The 21198-nt window shown below is 35.7% G+C and overlaps 3 protein-coding genes across 3 annotated transcripts; 2 read left to right on the plus strand and 1 right to left on the minus strand.

Annotated features, from left to right (window-relative positions):
* The first annotated feature begins 4849 nt into the window (after nucleotides 1–4849).
* On the plus strand, nucleotides 4850–6828 carry LOC110706767. The gene is made up of 4 exons (XM_021884718.1): nucleotides 4850–5539; nucleotides 5587–5593; nucleotides 5681–5823; nucleotides 5941–6828. The coding sequence occupies exons 1-4, from the start codon at nucleotides 4850–4852 to the stop codon at nucleotides 6826–6828; spliced, it is 1728 nt and encodes a 575-aa protein (XP_021740410.1).
* A 3638-nt stretch (nucleotides 6829–10466) lies between these two features.
* Nucleotides 10467–15139, plus strand: LOC110706899 (monothiol glutaredoxin-S17-like). Its single transcript, XM_021884885.1, has 3 exons — nucleotides 10467–10871; nucleotides 13038–13112; nucleotides 13533–15139. The coding sequence occupies exons 1-3, from the start codon at nucleotides 10698–10700 to the stop codon at nucleotides 14760–14762; spliced, it is 1479 nt and encodes a 492-aa protein (XP_021740577.1). The 5' UTR covers nucleotides 10467–10697; the 3' UTR covers nucleotides 14763–15139.
* Nucleotides 15140–16162: 1023 nt separating this feature from the next.
* On the minus strand, nucleotides 16163–20225 carry LOC110706900 (pentatricopeptide repeat-containing protein At4g21705, mitochondrial-like). Its single transcript, XM_021884886.1, has 2 exons — nucleotides 19721–20225; nucleotides 16163–17769 (listed from the first exon to the last, which is right to left on the minus strand). Exons 1-2 carry the CDS (start codon nucleotides 20021–20023, stop codon nucleotides 16531–16533), a joined length of 1542 nt encoding a protein of 513 aa, XP_021740578.1. The 5' UTR covers nucleotides 20024–20225; the 3' UTR covers nucleotides 16163–16530.
* Between the last annotated feature and the right edge of the window lie 973 nt (nucleotides 20226–21198).

Below are 21198 nucleotides of genomic sequence, written 5' to 3' on the forward strand. Positions count from 1 at the left end.
TCCTATGCAAGTTAGAATTTCTAATAACAGTGTCATGATGCATATGAAAATAATTGAAGAATTACCAATAGAAATTGGAGGAGTTCAATGTATTATTCCTATTTTATGAGCTACTGATCAACCTAGTCATGATATGATAATAGGAAATAACTTTCAAAGATTATATTCCCCATGCACTCAAATCATTGATCAAATTTCATTTTCTATTAATGGCCATTTTGTTCCTATACAGAAAATAACTAAAGCATATACTCATCAAACAATGGAATTTACGCACAGCTAGTGTGGTGATAAGGTTACACCTACACAAGGAGAGGTTGCACTTAGAATTTCTGAGTGTGAATCATCATTAATACATCAGATAGTAAAGCAGCAAGAAAAATTAGGTGAAAAACTAAATTCAACAAATCCATTAGAACATTGGGAAAAGGATAAGGCATTTGCTAAAATAATTCTAACAAATTCGAATAAGATTATTAGAGTAAGCTAGACAAATGGTTTATACCTACCAAGATATATTGGAATTTGATGAACAAATAAAAGAATTGTTGAATAAGAAGTTAATTAGGAATAACAAGAATAGTCATAATAGTCTAGCATTCATGGTAAGAAATCTTGCAGAAGAAAAAAGAGGTAAAGCTAGAATAGTCATTAATTAATTATAAACAACTAAATGATAATACTGTGTTCGATGGCTATTACATTCCTAATAAAATTGTGTTATTCAATAGAATACAAGGAGCCACATGATTTTCTAAAATGGATTGTAAGAGTGGTTACTGGCAAATTAGAATGGAAGAAGAAAGCATTCAGTGATACCTTTTGGATTAAAAAATGCTCCACAAATATTTCAGAGAAGAATGGATAATATTTTCAGAGAGCTGAATCATTGTTGTTTGGTTTATATAGATGATATTATAATCTTCTCAAAAAATTTAGAGCAACATAAGATGATCTTAAAGCTGTAACCCAAAAATGTGTTGAACATGGTATAATCCTTGGAAAAGATAAATGTGTTTATGCTAAACAAAATTGAGTTTCTAGGATTAAAGATTAAAGCAGGACAAATAATCTTGCAAAAACATATCTTGGAAAAGATTGAAAAATTCCCAGATGAAATTGAAGATAGAAAACAACTGGAAAGGTTTCTAGGATGTTTAACCTATGCTTCTGATTTCATAGAAAATCTTTCTCTGTTAAGAAAACCATTACAACAAAAACTCAAGAAAGAAATAACTTGAAACTGGAAGAAAAGTGATTCCAAAATTGTTCAAGATTTAAAAGCTATGTGTAAAAATCTTCCTGTATTAACACTCCCTACTAGTGAAGATAATTTAATTCTTGAAACAGATGCTAGTAATGAACACTGGAGTGTTGTGTTAAAAATCAAAGAAGGAGAAAGACTCTGCAGATACAATAATGGAAGTTTTAATAAAGTTGAGTTAAATTATCCTACAATGCAAAAGGAAATCCTTGCAGTCATTAGAGGGATTGAGAAGTTCTTAATCTTCTTAGCCCCTAAACAATTCTTAATAAGAACATATTGCAAAGGCATACTTGGGTTTGTTAAAAAGAATTTGTCTAATATGCAAGCGCAAGGGAGACTCCTACTTTGGCAATTATGGCTTAACCAATTCTCTTTTACTGTTGAACATACACAAGGATCGAAGAATATTTTGGCAGATAGCTTGACCAGGGAATTAGCCAATGACGAAGAAACCCAAGACATCAGAAAAACCTCCTGCCCACCAACTAAAAAAGATGGAGGCAGATAAAAAAAAACCCTTATTGAAGAAACTGATAAAGCAATGGAGTGGGTTTCACCCTCCACTTGGGCCTTGATGGAGGCCATGATCGTTTCATCAAAAAAGAGGTATAGAGATGGTTTGATTAAAATTTGTCATGTAGCAATTCGAAGGTTCCTGATGTATGAAGTGATGGTCATGATCTTGTGACTCATTCCTGATGTTCTGGATATAATACTAAATAAAATAAGAGATAACGAATTTAAATATTGGTTCAACTTATTAGTTGTATCAAGATCGTACAAGTTGTATGAGGTTTATGATCTATGGGGAAGTAGAATAAGCTTTAACACTAATTCCAGAGTGGGTACCGTGTCAATTCATCCACATACTCTAGAATGGAGGGCACCATATGTAGTGGAGTACTACAAAGTTTGGGATTATGGAATAGTTCATAGTATTGTGCCATTTCCTAATAATAATACTACATTCTTTTGGAAAGTCACAAAGTTCCAAAGGTATGTATTTAGAAGAATTTATGATGCAACAAGATACAAAGGAAGAGTTGAACAAGTCCAAGTGCAAAGTGCAAACATCGAAATGGTTGAAGGAAAATTTAGCTCTCCACATTTCTTAATCATGTTTGAAGATGTTCATCGCAAACTCAAAGATCCAATATGTATCCAGCAAAGACGAGTAAAAGATCCTACGGAAGCAAAGCTTATGGATTTTTCTATATTGCTCAGTATCTTAACTAGTTCATATCAATAAAGGAAGAACCACCAGTCATAATACATGTGGGGAATACAACAATAGTAGCACCAGAATGGTTAAGAAATTACTTAGAAGAAGGGGAATTACATGGTGAATCAGTGTATGATTATCCTGAAGAAGTTGAAGCTGGGAGATATTTATCCTTAGAGGGAAAAGAGCACCTATTGGAGATCTTTGTCACATGGGATGAACCATATGCTGCCAAATGTGTGTTTGATCTCGGTAAAAGAGAGGACAACCCCATGTATGTCCATTGTGAAGATAGTAAAGACAACGAAGGTGGTTTACAAGACATAATGATGGATGAGATAATGGATTCCTGAGCCCACACTAGTAATAATTCAATCTACTTTCACTGTAGCCACGTTTTAGTAACCGTTACTGCTTTAAAGTGTCCTTGTAAAAAGCAATGGTGGAAAATTGCTTGCTGGGTCAGGATGAGAATCCTATGTAGCTTAGTTTCCCTATATAAAGGGAATTAGGCAAAGAAGTGTAGGCAGAGTTGGAAGAGTTAGCTAGAGCATTTATTTGAAAACATTAGAGAGTCCTCTAGAGAAAAATACTCACCTTAAGAGACAAATTGGTTCTCCATCACTCTTAAAGTAGAGAAAACTCTAGTTCAGCTTATGTCTGTTTAAGCTTTCAGTTTTGTGTTGTAAAATATGAGTGTTGTAATCTTTCAAAATTAAATAAAAGTTTCGTTCAAGAAGGGAACGTTATCCCCTTGAACCTTATATATCCAATGAGTTATCTTTCTGTTTAAAACACAATAAGAATTGTTTTATTAGAGATTACGGTCTAAGGTAAGAAACGAATTAGACCTGTGTTGTGCTTGATCTAAGGAAGACAAGGTTGAGGTTAGCTACCTTGGTAAAGATGGAAGCTCAGAACGCCGGAGGTTCCAATGTCGACTAAGTTTAGGTATTGGCCAAAACTCTCTAGTTAAATAATTATTATTGCGAAGCATGGTGGGCTATTAAACCAAAAGGTTAATTTATTGCGATATATAAGTAGTAGAGTTGTGATAACTAATACCGTTAAAGTCATTAATCGAAAAACAAGTGATTATTACTCTTAATTATAAAACGATCTTGTTAAGTATTTCCTTTAGTAGTACTAATAATATCATCAGTGGTATACTATATAAAGTGTCGGTAGTACTATTAGAAGTTCCAGTAGTATTATAAAGAGTCCCAATAGTACTTAAAAAAATAATAATAAATAAAAATAAATTAAATTAAAAAATAATAGCAAGACCACTTGTGAGAGGGAGATAAGGTCATAGAAGAGTTCATTGAAGCACGTGAGAAAGATGGATTTTATCACCTTTATGTTGTGCATGAAGACAAGGTGGATGATGTTAATTGGAGGTTACTTTATGGGGCAGGTGTCTCTTTTTACACAGATAGTGAGAGCACAAATAGGAGAGGCAGTGATATGGCAAGTAATGGGGTTGGTGACTCATTAAATAATGAAGAGGGGGGTCCACCAACACATAAAGTGCATGATTTCCAAACTAAAAACCCTAGATCTGAGTTTTCTAGCACTCAAAGTACATTGCACAAAACACTTTCAGAAACTATTCTCCCCTCCAAACCATTTGATACAACCACAAGGCCAAAGCTTCCAATAATTTCAGCACACAAAAAACCACCCACCCAGTTTCATTGATATAAGTACCCCTTCCAATTCTTCCTGCAGCTTCCTTGTTCTTCTAGATGTCATTGTTCTTCCTACATTATCTACCTTGCCAGAAACCAACCCAAAACCAAACACCCAGCAGTTAATGGTAACTCAAAATGACACAACAAAGCCGAGTAAGGCAAGACCAACTGGTGAATTAGTGCCTGTTGTGGGAACTGTTGAGGAAAATGTGGTGGGTGAGGACTAGCTGTGAGGTGTAAGAAATTATTAAGGAAGATGATGCTGAATTAAGTGACAATGATTATGAGGACAAAGATGATGATGATTTGTTTGATGAGTTTGTAGATCATGATATGCAGGAGAGGGTTACTAGGAGTTTAGAGGGTCTGTCAAAGGATGATGAGCAGAATATTTAGGATGGTTTGCAGATTAGGAATAATGAAGACATAGTGGATTTAGATGATGAAGTGGTCAGTGAGGTTGGTTCAGATGATGAGGGGCCAGTGTATCCTGAGTTCAACCCAAAGGTTGATTTTAAGGGCAAAGTGGTGTTGACCTAAAGGCTTGAAGTTCCCAACCAACAAGTGCTTTAGGAGGGCTTTACACTACCATGCTATTAACCATGGTTATGACTTTTACTTTCTCCATAAGAACAACCAAAGAGTGAGTGCATACTGTGCTCATAGATGTGGATGTCCTTGGAAGAGAGCAAGAATTTTGGAATGCAATGCAATGCTAGAAGAAAGTGTAGGTTTAAGATACATTGCAGGAAGTTAAAAGGTGAGGCAACTTGGCAAATTAAGAGTCTTAGGCTTAAGCATATATGTGGGCACCAACATAAGAACTCAAAGATTACTTCACAGTACCTAACTGAGAGGTACCTTGAAGACTGGAGGGATGACCCCACATGGAAGCTAGCATTCATTAAAAGGGCAAGAAGAGAGTGTAGAGTAGAAATAGGCTACTACTTAGCGTGGTATGCTAGGCAGAGGGCATTCAAGATGATTTTTGGGGATGCATATTTGGAATATGAGAAGGTTTGGGATTATGCAGCTGTCATTTTGAAGTATAACCTAGGAAGTACAGGTGTTGTGAAGGTAGATAGAGTGCTTAACCCCCAACCTATTTTCCAGGGGTTATATGTGTGCTTTCAAGCCTGCAAGCAGGGATTCATGGCAGGATGTAGACCAATCTTGGGAGTGGATTGTGCTCACTTGAAGGGGGCTTATTCAAGCATTCTACTGACAGCCGAGGGGAAAGATGGCAACAACAACATCTTCCCAGTAGCATGGGCAGTTATAGAAGTAGAAAATGGGGAAACTTGGACATGGTTTTTGGAGTTGTTAAGAAAGGACATAGTAACAGTTGCGGACTCTGTCACTTGGGTTCATTAAGCTGATGATTTCACTTACATGAGTGACAGGCAAAAGGTATTTGTATTGCTTACAACTTAGTTCATTTTTCAAACCAAACTCACCTATTGTATGCTTATTGCTTACTCTGAACATATGACACAGGGCCTAGTGGATGCATTGCTACAGTTATGCCTGATGCAGACACTAGGTACTGCTTCAGGCACATTTGGAGCTACTTCAAGAACAAATTCCCGGGGATTGTCTACAAAGAGCACTTTTGGAAAGCTGCAAGGTCAACCATAGAGGTACAACATATTTGACATGTCTTTGACTTTTGGAAAGAGCACATTTGATTGCTTATATATGCAACATATTTGACATGTCTTTGAGTTTTGTGTACTTTTGGTTATGTATAGCCATAGCATCACTTTAAGCAGCATATGCAAGAGATCAAAAAGCTGAGTGTAGATGCCTTTAACTGCTTACAAGCCATTTCACCTGCTCATTGGTCAAGACACAAATTCAACTCCTCCTCCAAGTCAGGTATGCTCTTGAACTATTATTGTGAGAGCTTCAACAATGTTCTCAAAGAAGCTAGAACCAAGCCTATTCTGCAGTTGATAGAGTGGGTAAGAAGATATGTAATGGGAAGGTTTTTTGCAAAAAAGGAAGGGCTCAAATCTTTCACTAGTGTGATCATGCCAACTGTTTTGAAAATGGTGCATAGAGGTCTGCAACAAGTGTCCAACATGAGAGTAAGTCAAGCTGACTTAATGGAGTTTGAAGTTGATGACTTAGAATACACTTATGTTGTTAATTTGGAAACCAAATCTTGTAGCTGCAATAGATGGACACTTATGGGAATTCCTTACTGGCATGCACTTGCCTATATTCAATTGAGAAGGCTTGACATTGAGAACTTCATCCACCGAGCTTATCATGTGGAGACCTACACCAAGGCATATGCTCCAACTTTTAAAGCAATGCCTGGTCATCAGCAGTGGGAAGTCACTCCTTATCCCAGGCCATTACCTCTTGTACACAGAAACTTACCTGGCAGGCCTTCAAGTAAGAAGAGAAAGAAAGAAGCTGGAGAAGATAAAGAGAGGAAGAATGTTAAGAGGGAAAAGGTGAAAAACAAATGCTCTAATTGTGGTGGGTTGGGGCATTACAAGAATAAGTGTCCAAGCCCACCTATTGATAAGCCAAAGAGGCAGCCTAGAAGACCAAAGAAAGTTGAAGCAGCAGGGCAAGCAGTAGCAGGGAAACCAGTAGCAGGCCAAGCAGCAGGAGCTACCTCATCACATTAACTGAGTCAATCAACCCAAGCTTCACAGCACTCCATCTCACTGTCTACACCCCAACATGGAACCCAGCAAGCTCATTGAATGATGCCAGGAAATATGTGATGTTTATTTTGAACAACTTAATCAAACTTTTAATGTCAGGATATATATATATATATATATATATATATATATATATATATATATATATATATATATATATATATATATATATATATTCAAAGTTTCTTCTGACAACTAATCTTTTGAAAAACAATTGGTGTACTTGTTTTTTACACCAACTTATGTTATGGTATTTATATTTTAACCAATTTCATTGCTTCGATTTCTCTTACATTGTGTGCATGCTATTGTTGCTTCAACATTTGTACGTGACAGTATTTAGAAATCAAAACATGCAGTGAGTAAACAAGATGGCACAAAAAGAGTAGATACCAAATTAGATTGCATTTTTATTTCACTTACAAGGGTCCAAAATACACAAAATATTTAGCACATTCTACTTAGCTAAAACCCCCCACATACTTAGCTTAAACCCCCACATACTTACCAATCTAAGCAATCTACTACCTGAAGCAATCTAATTACCAAAACATCCCACAACCTTAGCATTCTACCTAACTAAACATTTTCATCAACACCACACTAACAATCACATAAACAACAACACATATGCCAACTTGCTTAAACCCCACCTGCTACATCTCTGGTACAGAGCCTCTTTGCATTCCCCTTTAAATATTATTGTGATCTTCTAGGCAAGCAAGCCTAACCTTGACAATAGTCAACTTGGTTGCCCTCCTGTGCCTCTCAGCTAGTAGAACATTAATCACTTCACGCTGCCACTCTGTCTACTCCTCATCCAGCCATTTGAACGTGTTTCAACCTCGTTCTCTAGTGTTGTGGTTGTACTTTATGCAAGCCTCAAACCTTCTTCCTGGATTTTCATGAGTCCAGGAATGTCGCTTCGCACAAGGAAAGCCACATGCATAATTCACCATTTTACCTTCAAATTTACCAGCAGCAACAGAGGAATTAGTGAAGAGCAAAAACCACACAACAGAAGAATTAGAGAGGAAAAGAACGATGGAGCGCTACAATGGTGAATTCATCACTACATTTGTTGAAGAAATAGATGAAGAACCCTAATTTACCTTTCAATTGCTCTGATTTGGGTGGAGATTTGCCTTAAGTTTTGTTGGAGTGATTTGGGGAGGCTTGCCCTAGAATATTTATAGAAGGAAAATTAAGGAGCCAAACAAAAAAGGAGGGAAATTTATCCAACTGTAGGCTGCAAGTAGGATAACTCATGAGTCAACACCTGAAATTGGGAGTCAATGACGGAAAAGAGGGCCCAGATTTCATTAAACAAAAAAAGTGATCGTGGTGGTTTTTTTAAACAAAGAATCGTTTAAAAGGTTTTTTCTTGCAAAATGAGGCATTTAAAAGGTTTTTTTTGACAAATTTTCCATTGTAATATTATATCTTATTATGCCAATATAAATTTAACTAGACAACAAAAATAGATCTATCATCGCTTAAGTCCTTGCCACTGAAATTAATAAAAGCAAAGGTTATTATATACACCCAGGTGCACGGTTCACCTAAGGTACTTGATTTTTTTTTTTTTTTATGATTATATTAAATCATGGTTATTAACTTTGATACATCTCGCACCTGGGTGTATATAAAAATTTCATAATAAAAGAGGATAATGAGAGAAGGGAGTATGTGATTTACAAGGTAGAAAAAAGTTTATTTTTTTTTTTATTTTTTATTTTTAATTTAGTTGTTATTCTCCGTCTTTATACTTTAATCTTTACTTTATTATAATTAATTAATTATATGTATTAATGGTTAAAACCATACATCTAGAGACATGAAAAACAAATTGTTGTAAGTAAAAGAGAAAAAATTACTCATAAAAATTGGCCACGTTAAAAATGATGTGAAGAAGTAAGAAAGTGAGTAAAAAGAGAGTACGTGATGGACATTTTTTTTAGTCCATCAATGGCAATATGGCATTGCTCTTATGTTAGCTTCATCGTACGACATTATATCATAAGAACAAAACTCACGGGCTTAATATTAAAGTCGTTAATGAAAATAATAGACTGGATTACATATTGTACAACAATGTATACTAATCTATTAAAAGGCGTTACTAAGAACGTCCACATGTCACGTAAACCTCTCTCACTACGCCACGTCACCCACTCAACTAGAGGTGTTCCAAAAGGAGTGTTGTGAGATATGCCTAATTCTAGCCCTCCCAGTGTGTAAAAAACATCCCTTTTTCCTATACCAAATTTACCCAATCTCATCACAGCCTAAGTCAGACTTAATCCAATAGGTAAACTCAAAATAGCAAATCTCCTCTACATTCACACGCAATGCTATTCCATACTTTTTGGGTCACATTTGGTTTTTTCTCATAAGTTGTAATGTTTTTCTTAGTCACAAAATGACCACCATAGTACATCCTAATGTTAATGGGTTCCATGAATTTAAACCGAGGTTCAAACACATTTACTCTACTGTTAAACCTGACAAACACACCAACAAAAACAAAATTCCTTAAATTCAACAAACTAGGGCAACAAATGAACAATTCCAGTAAAAAAATTCAACAATCCAATCTAGTTTGCATGTATTATTTAAGAATCACAGTTCAAAATCATCAAACAACCAACAACAATTAAGTTAATTGAGTTTATTTATTGTCGATTTTTTGTGATAAACCCTAACCATTTAAACGCAAATTGTGCAAATGAGTACGAAATTGAAGAACATACCTGGGTTTGTACTTTACTACATAATTGGGAAACTTTGTTTTGCGTTCAAGCGTCCCCTTTCTTCCTCCTTTAGCCATTGAAACAACAAGAAAATGAGTTTTTCAATTGTCTAAAAAAAGCCCCAATTTTTTTTTTGACTAATTCGAGTATAGAACTGATGATTTTACACTTACCTCAATTTATGGTTGTAGTATTAATGGCGAGTTGAGAGAGAGAGAGAGACCCAATTTGATGTGATAGTGTTGAAAACATTCATGGAGGAAATGGGAGAGAGAATAGAGAGGAAGTTCTTTAGAGGGAAAATAAGAGGGAGTGCAATTATCAAAATAAGTGGCAGCAAGTAGGAAAACTCATGGGTCAACGACTGAAATTGGGAGTCAATGCCGGAAAAGAGAGCCCAGGTTTCATTAAACAAAAAAAGTGATCGTGGTGGTTTTTTTAAACAAAGAATCGTTTAAAAGGTTTTTTCTTACAAAATGAGGCATTTAAAAGGTTTTTTTTTGACAAATTTTCTTATTACAATTGAATATGAAACATAACTAAAAGATAGCAATGCTGGTAAGAATGTTAATTCATTTTTTATTGGTTTTGTGTTACGGTGACGTATAGTACATGAGAAAGATGTTACGATAATGTGACATATTTCTAAAATAGGTGAAATGTGTCATGTGACATATTTTGTATTAGACACACTTTTTACTATAAAGAATAGTTAGATTCTCCTAAATCATCACCCAAATATAACCCGACCCAAAATTGATAAAGCGAATTTTGCTACCAAAAAAGAGAAGGTTCTGGAATTGAATACGTGACATGACTCGAGCATCGAAGCCCATCAAAAATCAACGGCAAAGATCGATTAATTCTTTGGCAGTTTGGCGTTAACATTGACTCTCAAACAACCCTCACTCACAACTCACACCCACAATATTCTCTCTTCTTTCCCTCCTCTTGTAATTTCTGGGTTTATTTTCCCAGAAAATCAAATCAAATCTAATCCCATCAATCAATCAATTTAATCTGTGTTTCTCTCTCATCTTAATCGAAGAGAGAGATTGAAGATTAAACAATCAAAAAATGGGGAGTGGAAGTGTGAAGAATGTGGAGTCAAAAGCGGAGGTTGATAAGGCGGTGAACGAGGGTAATCCTGTCATTTTACACTTCTGGGCTACTTGGTGTGAAGCCTCCAAACACATGGACCAAGTTTTCTCTCACCTTTCTACCGATTTTCCTCATGCCCATTTTTTCAGGGTAATTTTTATTACTCCGTATTTTTTTTATAGTTTCTTTGAATTTTTATTATTTCTATATTTTGAATTTCTATATTTATTTTTACTTTTTGATGATTATATGGTGTTGGGTTTTGCAGTATTGCTGTAAATGTGTAAAAAAAAACACTTGATTTAGTAATTTAATATTGTGTGGGTTTTCTTTACTTTGTTGAATGTTGATTGATTGTGTTCTGCAACTTGGGTTTTTGGTTGAATTATGTAGTTTTTGTTGTTTTTGAATTGGGGATTGTTTTGTCTCTAATTAGGGTTTCATGAGCTTGGCTGTTTTAGCATCAATAAATCTGTTTTTTTTTTTTAAATATATTTTTATAAATTCATTATTGTCGTGCTAGGGATTGATGGGAATAGAGTTTGCTGGCTTCTCTAATTGTATAATCTTAATAGTTTTGCCCAATTCGTCTTCACTGTAAATTCTTTGGCCTTTTCAATGACAGCATCTGTGTCATTTGAATATTGGATTTGTTTTTTGTATGGGGCGGGGGCTGGGGTATCGGATTCAGGGACGCTAAATCTTTCTTGAGAGTGTGATCCTACGGACCTTACTTCGTGAGCTTTTGTGTGACATATGGACTTGAACAGAAGGGTGGTGGATTGGGAGTTGATCTAGTCTATTTTTAGCTCTCTTTAGCACAGCTTGATTGAGTCTTCAGAGGAATGAGTTGGCTGTGCTTGTAGGATTACAGGTTTTATTGAAAAGCCTATGGAAGCTATTCTTCGGGGTATCTTTTTTTTTTCCTTTCCCTTTGGTTAGTTTTAAGGAGAAAACTCAGGCAATTCAGCACTTCCATTTTTTTTCTATGGGTTTATAAATTGTCCTTACTTTATCTCTTTTCCCTTTTTACATTTGGAGGGCAGTAGAATCTAGTTATTTAGAATTTTCACTTTAGGAGGGCTCACGTTAGTGTGCTAGCTATTCTTGATTTTATCTCCATTGGCGGTGACTCGGCAAGGATTCTATCAAGGGATATGTTACACATATTTTTACTCTATATAGTCATATGCAATAAGCTCCTATTTGAAGAGCTGGATTTTCGAAGTTTGTGGAATCTTATGTTGGTTTCCTTGGAGACTCAATTCTTAAATTGCATGTTCAACTCCAGCCCCTCATTTCTCTAGTTTAAGCTGAGTGTAGTCACTGCCTAAAACAGTTGTAGACTTGTGGGTAGACCTGTCAAACAGTTTAGCAGGATTGAGTTGGAGGTGGTGAATTATGGGTTCAGGTTGGTACATTTCAGGATGGACCATATCTGTTCATCACCCAAAGCTTTTGGGTAGTCAGCTATTTCCAACAGCTGGAATGGTAAAGTTTGGATAGATGATTAATAAGATTCTCCTGGTATGTCAAGTAAATAGCATCTGGAGGATATAACACTCAGCCGTTGTATTACCATGAGTGCTTTCTTTTTTAATCTGTCAATGTCCTTGATTGCCATTGACATTTAGTGTACACTTGAAGAAGCAGTTTTAGTTTTTTTTCCATCTCTTTTCTCATGCTTAGCTTGTTTATAAATATGTTGATTTTCATGATTCTTCATAGAAAAAGCACTTTTGTCCCCCTACTTTTAAAACCGCTAGATAGCTGTATGCCTCTATTTGATTCTGAAAAGCCGTCTTCTTTATTACTGCAGTACCATATATTTCATTTGTCATATACTTTCTTCTTTTTTTATTGCAACGTTAGAAATTTTACACTATTCACACAAACACTTTTGATTGTCTTTTACACTATTCAAATGGGGTCTTGTTAGAATTGGCTTGATATATATACTTTTAAAATATTAACCTTCTATTCTTTTTACTAAATTTAATTTAAGATATTAATGGTATAACATGTGCATTGGCAGGCGTGAAAACCCCAATGTAGTGATTAAAAAAGAACAAAGGAAGTATGATTCTTTTAGTACCTTCTTTTTCCAGGAAATATGATCTTTTATGTGTGAAAATATATTGGATGTGTGAGTGATAAACTTTTACATGGGAAAACATGATGAGGTATTTATTCATCTTCTTTTGTTCGACTCTGAAACAATTCCAAAATTTGTGTGGTATGTTAGTTTTACATTTGTGTGAGGGCTTGTTAGTTTTACATTTGCGTGAGGGCTGATTTATGCACACCCCTTTGTAGGTTGAAGCCGAGGAGCAGCCAGAGATATCTGAGGCCTTTTCTGTTTCTGCTGTGCCTTACGTCGTCTTTTTTAAGGTAAGCTTACAAGTTGTCTTAACTTTTTTATCTAACATAGGTGCGTGTTTCAGCTATCATCATTTGCTATGCTATTGTGATTCCTATGTCTGATACTTAACTACTTTGATATAACAACTTTATATTAGCTCAATGCCTGTAGCAGATACTTTTTAGGGTAGAGTGAGGGAAATCAGACTTAGACTCACCTGTACAATTGCAAAACTCTTGTAGGCTTGTACCCTTAACATAGATGGGTCGGGTGTTTCATTTTTTAATTTTAGATTATACAATACAAAGAAGCCATTTCTTTTGTCCATTTATTTTATTGGTAAATTTCCGATCTTATATTTGGTCAAAATTTCTGGTCATTATAATATGATGGTTAAGTTTTTGCACTTAGTTGGTCCAATATGCTTATCTTATCTCCTGTTTTGTTAGGGTGGCAAGGCTGTCGATACATTGGAGGGAGCAGATCCATCCAGCTTGGCCAACAAAGTTGCCAAAGTTGCTGGATCAGTCAACCCTGATGAACCTGCTGCACCTGCCAGTCTTGGTTTGGCTGCTGGAGCCACTGTCCTAGAAACGGTGAAAGAATTTGCTAAAGACAATAGGGCAGTTCCGGTGGGCAATCAGACTGGTCGCAGTGATGATCTTAACAAGAAACTACGACAGTTGATTAAATCTCATCCAGTGATGCTATTCATGAAAGGAACCCCAGAAGAGCCAAAATGTGGTTTCAGCCAGAAAGTTGTTAATATTTTGAATGAAGAGAAAATCCAATTTGGAAGCTTTGATATCCTAACTGACCAAGAAGTTAGAGAAGGGTTGAAGAAATTCTCCAATTGGCCAACATATCCTCAGCTGTACTGCAAAGGTGAACTTGTTGGTGGATGTGATATAGTCATTTCTATGCATGAGGGTGGTGAGCTGAAAGACGTTTTCAGCGATCATGAGATAGATTCCACTAATGTCATCAATGGGAAATTTTCTGAATCAGGAAGTGGAAAGGGGGGTGTATCAGCATCGACTGGCTTAAGTTCATCTGTTACTTCCCGCCTTGTAAGCCTCATCAACTCAAGTCCTGTCATGGTTTTCATGAAAGGTACACCAGAAGAACCAAAGTGTGGTTTCAGCCGAAAAGTCCTTGACATTCTTGAGCAAGAAAAGGTTGAATATAAGAGTTTTGATGTCTTAACTGATACCGAAGTTCGTCAAGGTCTCAAGGTTCATTCAAATTGGTCCAGCTACCCTCAGCTATACATTAAGGGTGAACTCATTGGTGGGTCTGATGTTGTGTTGGAGATGCAGAAAAGTGGTGAGCTCAGGAGGGTTTTGGCTGATAGAGGGGTCATTATTCCTCATGAAACACTTGATGATCGTCTGACTAAATTGGTCAGCAGTTCACCTGTTATGCTTTTCATGAAGGGCACCCCTGATGCTCCTAAATGTGGTTTCAGCTCCAAAGTGGTGAATGCCTTGACGGATGAAGGTGTGACATTTGGATCTTTTGATATTCTGAGTGACGATGCAGTTAGACAGGGGCTGAAGACGTTTTCTAATTGGCCTACTTATCCCCAACTTTACTACAAAGGTGAGCTGATTGGAGGTTGTGATATCATTTTGGAGATGAAGAACAATGGAGAGCTTAAATCAACCTTTTCGGAATAGGTACTATGATGTGAATTGCAGGATGTCGAAAATAACATCAGTCAGCAACTTGATGGCACAGTAGTCTTACATATTGATTTATGGCCAAATGTGATTTTTTCTACACCATACATGTTCAAGAGTTTCGCGGTGTAGTTAACGTTAATGTTTTGGCTTTTTTAATCTGAGGTTGCTCTCTTTGTAGTTGTTTGGTGGTGATAGTTTCAAGGGTACGAGTAGATCTGTCCCTTGTGGTTGTCATGACATGGGGCATTAGGCCTAGAGTAGTTATGTACAACTGCTTTTCTAGTCTTAAAGTTTTCACTGTTTTGAGATAATGGTATCACACAATGGGTCGTTTATGAGAAAATAATTACTTACGAGTTGGATTGGACAAACATGCACTGCTTTTGTTTCATAATACTGCCTTTGTGTTTCATCATAGATGCAAGTTTTTGACTTTGTGCACTTCAAATTAACATTGAACCCATTCGGCTTTTACTCGTAATGTCTTGACTTTAGTTGATATATAATTTTAATCTTCTTATAAAAAATTTAATTATAGATAAATAAAAAATTACAAAATTTGGTATTGTGAAAATATAAATTGAGACAAATTTACGAACACCTTACATTAATAGTGTGAATTCCAAATGTTGCAAGGAAAAGATAAGGAAGGAAGTATAAAAATTAAATATTGAAATATAAAATATTGTTGGATTAGTCTAAAAGTAATTTTCATATTATTCAATAAAAATGGATGGTCATAATGACAACCGGAAAGTGCAAAAGTTAGCGATGTAATTGTTGTGAAACAAAAGTAAAAATTAACTCAACAATTCACAGTATGGTCAGCCACATAATATGGCCTCATCTGTTTATAAAGCAATACTTTATTCATATGAGTAATCTTATTTATCGGTCATGGTAGATTTATTTTGTCCAAGTAACCTCAATACAAACAACATTTGTATATTCGAATAATCTCTCTTATTTAACTATTAAAAGAGTAACCCCATTTTTTCTATTGGAGTAACCCTCATCCATCTAGGCAACCCTATTTATTCATAACATAATCTCCATTACTTAATTAATTGTCTGATAAATATATGTAAACTGTAATGTGTCACACCATGTAGCAAGTCACACATAAGAATTTGTATATAATTAACTCAATATGTGTTTAGCAGCACAATGTAAATAACAGCTGTTGGTTTGGAAATTAGAAATCAGCACAATGTAAATACTTGTTTTCTTAACAATCTTAAGAAATCAGAAATCAGCACCATGTAAATACTTGTTAGTTTTCCAAACCAAATAAGAAATCTTTAGATAAAAACACACAATGAAGTTAATACTTGTTGTCAACAATAATAAAGTTAAGTTTATATGGTTAAAGATTGGATTTTGCTGATTACAAATCAATAAACTGCTAACAAACTTGGTTTTTATTGATCGATTTAATGGCACATCCTGAAAATATAAAATGTAAAAGGATTATTGTCTTGCGTCTTACAGAGTGATCTAGTTTTTTCCTTGGTACAGAGTACAGACCTAAATAAGATCAGAATATTGGAAAAGTTGTGATCACTTGTGTAATTCCTTGCCCAAAACGTGCTTGTGGCAACTAGGCAAGTCACTGCATCTACATGCTTCAAATGCCGTTAAATATACCTCATCCTTGATGCAGTAGCTGCATTACCCGAACAAATATATGAGCTTCTGTGGACAGTGTGATCATGCGGAACTACAGATTCCTGCCAAAAATAGCAGTAGTTGTAGAAGGTAATCAAGTTTTCTTTGGTATCGTACTAAGGATACTTTTTGTCTCTTCATTTTCTTTTACTTGATCAGCCTTCATCTCCTCCAAAATCCCATCCACATCCTTGCCATGTCGTAGATGGGCTTTGATTAGAGCATGATACATCTGTCTATTCACCGGAACTGCATTTCTCAACAATTTGACAAAGGATGCAACATCTTCAACACTGCCTTCATCACCAATCCAATTAAGAAGATAATAAATGACTTGTCTATTAGGTTTCCAACCCTTATTCTCTACATAAAATGACAAGCCTGCTTTCATGCAGCTGACTGCTTTATGCATCTCACCCTTCTCCTGGTACCTTGCTGCTAATAATCCCCAAGTGTTGGGACTTGAACCCTTTTCTTTCTCTGACACAAGCATAGCCTCTGCTTTCTCAAGCATTCCTTTGTCTAAATATGCTACAGTAACAATATTACAAACCCGAAAATCATAACAATTATCAGATGATTCCCACTCCTTCAGCACTTCCTCAGCTGCTTCTACTGCATTAATCCTCACAAGAGATTCCAACACGTTAATATAATCCCTGTTGATACATCTCTTACAAGCACTCTTCTCCAGTGCCCACAACCTCAAAATATCATCCTTTTTTTCTAGTTTGGCATAGAGAGTAATCAGATGGTTATAGCCAGTGCCGTCTTTCTTATCCACTCTTACCTCTGCCTTTTTCAGGGCATCAATTGCCTTGTCTGCGAGCCCTGCTTTAATGTAAAAATTAGCAGCAACTGCATAGGTGTTCCAGTCTACTGCCATGTGAGGTTGAGTCTCTGCTTCTTTCAAAATATTTCCCACCGCCTCAATATCAGATTTTGCTCCATATGAATTGATGCACAGTCTGTAACTGTAATTATCAGGTAAAACCTTGTTTTCCTTCATTTCAACTAGCACCTCTGGAACCTTCTCATACTGCCCTATATTTGTGTATAGGCACATAATGTCATTATAAGTAAGAGCTGTTGATGCAAAACCCATCTCTTTCATCTTCCGTAAGTGTGACAAGGACTTGTCAAGTTGTCGCTGTCGCACATAGCAGTTAAGAAGAGCGCCATATGTCTTATCAGTTTGGTCTTGTTCAGATAAGCTATTGAAATAGCTCTCTGCAGACAAATAGCCGCGGACTCTGCCAATAAGATCTAACTGCACTGCATGTTCAACTGGTGTAAATTTACAGACTCCTTTCTCGTTCATCCATTCTGAAACCTGCAACAATGGGTCAATCATAAGCTAAGAACCCTTAAAAAACATAATTCCATTTGACTTCAACATTCATCCTTCCATCATTTTTCGTTTCCCTTAAGGGATGTCGTCAAATATTTGCTCCATCAAGGTATGTCAAATTTTCCGGCTTTGCGCCCCTTTAATCGTCCTTTGGAGCCCACCCCAACCCACCAACTTTATCCTCTCTACTTTTCACTCTCATTAAAAGCATGCCAAAGCTCAAGTCCCCAATTGGGCAACAAAGAGGGATTGAGTAGTTTGTTACTTTGCTATACACTCAGGTTTTAGGCATTTTACGATATACTTTGAAGCATTCTGCCTAACTCCTACAAGCAAAAACCTATTGATTTGGCCAACAGATCATGCAGCTCAATCATCAAACAAGACCGCAAGATAGCACTGACTAGCAGGATTACTAGTAGTGAATAAAAGTGCATACCGATCCTTATTAGGGCAAAGAAATGTAAGAAACAAGTTTCCAAATTGAATAAAATTCTCAGCATTAATTCCTCTTGTTACTTACAGCATCACATTTATAAGCAGCTTTGTCAACGTAGGTTAATTTTAAAACACATACACAAAGCTCTCAGCAACTTCTAGTCCAATGAACAAGTGAACAGCAAGAAAATCCAGTGTCTCACCAATTGCAACACTTGAAGGGGTGTTTTGTTCACAAGTTGTTATAAGTTTAAAAACAAGAATAAAAACAAGGTAGTATGATTTTGGAACATGATTTTTAATACCATGTGTTTGTTTCTATTCAGGAATGAATCTATCTCTTTTATTTGATGACTGAAATTTAGGTATGCAACAAACCTCACCTCCCTTAGTCTTCTAAACTCCATTTATTGGGGGTTTGAAGCATGTGTTTAAAGATGGCAATTCTCTCAAACAAACACAAAGCATGGAACACATCCATTTTCAACCCATACTTAGAATTGTGTTTTGTGAATCAAATATCCTATATGGAGGTCCAAATGCAAGCAACTATATTATTCTATCCAAAGAAAAAGAGGCTTTGAAAGTTAAACTAAGGAAGAAATAAGCACATCACTGAGTATATAGACAACAATCAAAACAGTGTACATGACCCCTACTCCAGGCTGGATAGACTATTTCATCATATTGAATGGCATACATTCGTCTATTCTACAAAGACTCAGGCACATAGATAACTCTAGAAATTGAATAGCTTAAACTAATAACCTATAGAATTTTTTTTTTCCCCAAATTACTCTAAGACTTCATATTAAAATCCACAAATTTCTAAGACTTACTAGAGCCGAACAAGGTCAATTGATCTAAATAGTTTGCTTCCCACCAATGAAGAGTCAAAACATAAAACTTTAGACCTTGTTCAAACCAAAGCATCCAGCCAACTACTTATATACTTCAGGTAAAATCAAGAATTCAAAAGCATACTAGCTGAGGCAGGGGACAAAATAACGAGCCTGCAAATGTAGTAGCGGGTTCTCCCTTTCTAAGTTCCTATCTTTTCTAGGGAAATTGTATCTCACCATTTAACGTAGCCATTACCTCCAATTCAATTTCAAACCGACAAAACCCGGTATTACAATCATGCTCGTGGACGCGTCAAAGTTTCACGCTCGTTATCATCTACTGTAACCTTCCTCCTTTTATCCTTTATCCATTATTGCAAATTCATAATCAAGTCTCTTTACTCTATACATCTTCACAAGTACCCATTTTTACAGACACCCACAAATTCAGAATCAAATTACATATACATCCCACAAATTATCATGTAAATATGTAATCTCAAAAATAAAAAGAACACATTTTTCCACATTCTAATTCACAATATCATCTCTACAAAAACAACATTTCAAAATCTAATTATCAAACATACCCAACATTTAAAAGCTTCCAAAATTCAACAAAATTATAACAAAATTCAGCATTTATAATCTACCTCAAGAGCTTGAGTAAATCGCTTGCGCTTGCGAAAATCATGGATGATTCGCAACAACTCAGCAACGCTAATCTTCTTGCCTTTATCAACCCAACCATCAAGCTCTGGTTGTACATTGATTCCAGGACTTCCTAAGGGGCTTAACTTTGAATACAATGTCTCCCTACTTTTTGTATTAGTGTGGTAGTTTCTCTCACCATTAATGACATTTGAGCTCAAAATTAGGGCTTTTTCTGATGAAATTTGAGCTTGATTTAACCTAAACGTCAATCGATTTAGGATCACAAATAGCTTGGAGCTCATTTTTGCTGAAATGGGGGGTTTAATTTGGGGGAAATTAGGAAATCGATGAAGAAATTGAAGGTAATTTTTGTAGGGTTTTTGAGGAGGGTTTAAAGGAAAAAGGGGTTTTTGGTTTTAGATTGATTAATGTTGTGAAGAAAGTATGGGCTCTTAATTAGTGTGTTCTTGTGTTTAGTTTTGGAAAACCGAATGTTGGCCCAAAGAAGTGGATACCAATTTGGTTTTGATTGATTGATTAATTCAATTCTCAATCTAATCTATATAAAAAGTGGGTTAAATATTGCACCAACTTTTATATGTTGTTAGCCACACTGTATGACAAACTATTATGAGGGTTAATTTGTTAGTGCTATAGGGGTTACTCGGTCGGTCAGGGGTTACTCGTTGGTTAGGGGTTACTTGGTGTGTATCAGCTGGCAGCCGCACACAAAAGTTACTGTAAATGTTAATGGGGTTTTCGAGTATGGCGCTCTTGCCAACGCATACAACCCAAACTCGCATTCTAAAACCCTCTCTTTCTCCCATGTTGCTCATTTTTGGGAATCACAAGATTCACAACTCACAATTTATAAACTTTGGACATCACTTAACAACGAGATTTCTTTATGTTGCAATATTGGGCGCAATATTTTGAGGACTTGATTTTATTCCGTGATTGCAACCAAAATTTGGTTGCTAGTTTGCTACTCTTTGAAGCTTTTGTTAGAACTTGGTAGTTAGTAGCCTATTCCAAAATATAAACTTGGAGGTCCAGTCCTTGTATTATTGTTATTGTGTAATGCGAGAGCTTATTAGTTGCATGCTTTTAAGAAACTGCTCATTTATAAATCTGTAATTTAAAAAACAACTCACAAGGACAACATGTTAACGCCATATGTCACCCTTTATTCAATATGATTTGGTGTCACATGTGCATTATGTATGTCATCACCATTCTCTCATCACATTGAATTGTATTATGTGGTACCGTAATGTTTAGTCTCTTAAAAAAACTCTTCATTGACGTAACTTTAATTCTCTATAATAATGTTAATTACTTGAAAAACTCTTATATGTATAACCTCTCTATTGAAATTTGATATATCTTATATATATTAATGAAAGATGATATAGATTATTACATTTTCATTTACTAATTAATATTGTTGAACACTATCCCTTCTTAATTAATTTGA

The sequence above is a fragment of the Chenopodium quinoa genome, unplaced genomic scaffold, assembly GCF_001683475.1.
Source record: "Chenopodium quinoa cultivar QQ74 unplaced genomic scaffold, ASM168347v1, whole genome shotgun sequence".
NCBI classification, from domain to species: domain Eukaryota; kingdom Viridiplantae; phylum Streptophyta; class Magnoliopsida; order Caryophyllales; family Amaranthaceae; genus Chenopodium; species Chenopodium quinoa.